This window comes from Pteropus vampyrus, unplaced genomic scaffold (genome assembly GCF_000151845.1).
Source record: "Pteropus vampyrus isolate Shadow unplaced genomic scaffold, Pvam_2.0 Scaffold401, whole genome shotgun sequence".
In the NCBI taxonomy this organism is placed as follows: Eukaryota; Metazoa; Chordata; class Mammalia; order Chiroptera; family Pteropodidae; genus Pteropus; species Pteropus vampyrus.
The window spans coordinates 118,012-119,939 of record NW_011889182.1 but is presented as its reverse complement, the minus strand read 5'-3'; the positions used below and the strand labels follow the sequence as shown (position 1 = coordinate 119,939).

At 47.9% G+C, this 1,928-nt stretch overlaps 1 protein-coding gene across 1 annotated transcript in view; it reads left to right on the top strand.

The window, feature by feature from the left end:
* CELSR1 (cadherin EGF LAG seven-pass G-type receptor 1) overlaps positions 1-1,928 on the top strand; it is a gene marked incomplete at its 5' end in the record, with an annotated part of 124,261 nt that overhangs the window by 87,782 nt on the left and 34,551 nt on the right. The window contains one exon of the mRNA XM_023523686.1: positions 1,358-1,543. Within this exon, the coding sequence (XP_023379454.1) occupies positions 1,358-1,543 (186 nt within the window). The remainder of the gene's footprint in view (positions 1-1,357; positions 1,544-1,928) is intronic.

The window sequence follows — 1,928 nt, the reverse complement described above, 5'->3', positions numbered from 1 at the left end:
ATAGATTTAGAATGGTTTTCTCTTCCTGGAAAGCAGACCGTTACCATTATGAACATCCTCCTTATCTCTGGTAATTAATTTCGCCTTAAAGTCTGCTTTGTCTCGTGTTACGATAGCTATGCCGGCCTCGTTTGGGTTGATGTTTACACAATATATCTTTTTCTATCCTTTTACTTTGAACATTTCTGTATCTTTATGTTTTACGTGTGTGTCTTATAAGCAGTGCATTAATAGTTGTTTTTTTAAACTATTAATTGAAATTATCTTTAAACACAAGTATCTTAGGTTAGTTACAATGTTATTTTCTCATTTTCTTACATGTATTTAAACATGGTAGCTCGAATCTTATCTCACAAAATGCAACATTTACTGCCAAAAATAGAGTCTCAAGGTCACCTGAATCTGTTTCTTGGAAAGTTCTGTGGCTCCCATTATTCTCAAGTCCACACCTGATGATTCTGTTTTCTAGATTCCCGTGGGTTTGTTTCCACTGTTTTTTGTTCCACCGGTTCTTGGATTTCAAGCACGTTGTCCTGTGTCCTTGGCTACTCGGTTATTTTTGATCGAGTGCCGGGCATCATCTTTTAAAAGTAGAGAGAATTCAAAGCTAGAATGGTGATGTCGCCATCCCTCGCGTTTGCTGTGACGGGCGGTCCCGACCCTGGGCCGGCTGCGAATTCTGCCTTTTGCCCTCCCAGCCCGTCGAGCCCGGAAAGCTTTGCTCAGCTTTCGGCCTCGGCCGTGTCTCCCAGAACCAGCTGGCGACCGTAGGCGAAGGCAAACCCCAAGCGCGTTCTGTTTTCTCCCTGGTTGTGTCTCTGTAACTCTGCGGGGCCTCGAGTCCCTCCGATGCCTTCGGACAGGTGTGCTTTAACACCTGCTCTCCTAGTTCTCAGGAGGAGGTCGGTTCACACCACTCAGTCCTTCATGAAGGGGAAATAAGATCGTGGCTACATTTTAACACATGAATGTCTCAGGATGGTTACAAGGCTGATTTTTTTCCATATGTATATTTAAACATGTGGCCTGAGTCTTATAAAGTGTAACATTTACATCCAAAATAAGAGCCCAATAGTCACCTGAATCTGTGGTTGTCCCAATACTGAGGTCTAATGGGCATCACTCTCCTTGACCTCTGTCAATATTTGACGCTTCTTACTATAGAGAAAGGCATAAAATTCTGAAGAGTGTTACTGGCAACGAGAAATTAAACTTGGCCTAATTTTTAAGTCCATCTTCGACGCAGCGCCCTGCGGTACGTCTGCTTGCGTGGCTTTGTTATTTAAGTGGCTGTGAAGTATTTTCTGTTCTGTCATCATCACGTTGATTGGTAGGTTTGGTTCTTCCGGTTCTGCAGATTCTAAACAACTACATCCAGTTCGAGGTGTCCCATGGGCCCTCGGACGTGGCGTCCATAAAGCTGTCCAGGTCGCGTGTGACTGACGGGGAGTGGCACCATCTATTGATAGAACTGAAGAGCGCCAAGGAGGGCAAAGACATCAAGTACCTGGCAGTCATGACCTTGGACTATGGGATGGACCAGGTAAGCTGGTACCTGTACCCTTTTTGGAACAGACCCCTTCATGGGGTCTGTGGGAGAACAGAGTGACCTTCCGTGCGTCAGGGCCCACCAGAGCCCTCGGGGGTTGGGGATGCACGTTCTGGGCACACTCCCCCGCCCCCCACGTTCCGGTCTCACACTCCACCTCATGCTGAGGTCGCTGGCGTCTGCCCTCGGTCCGCCTTCTGGGCGGTCAGCTCCTGGAATCAGGACCTGGCCGTCGTCCATCTGTGTGTCCCATTTTGGAGCCTCTGGCACCTTCCACAGCGGCTTCTTTAGCAAAGCCGTCTCGACTGTGCTCAGGGCTGTGCCTCTGGGGCACAAAGATGCATGACACATGGGTCCTTGGCCTCAGAGTAGACGGTGC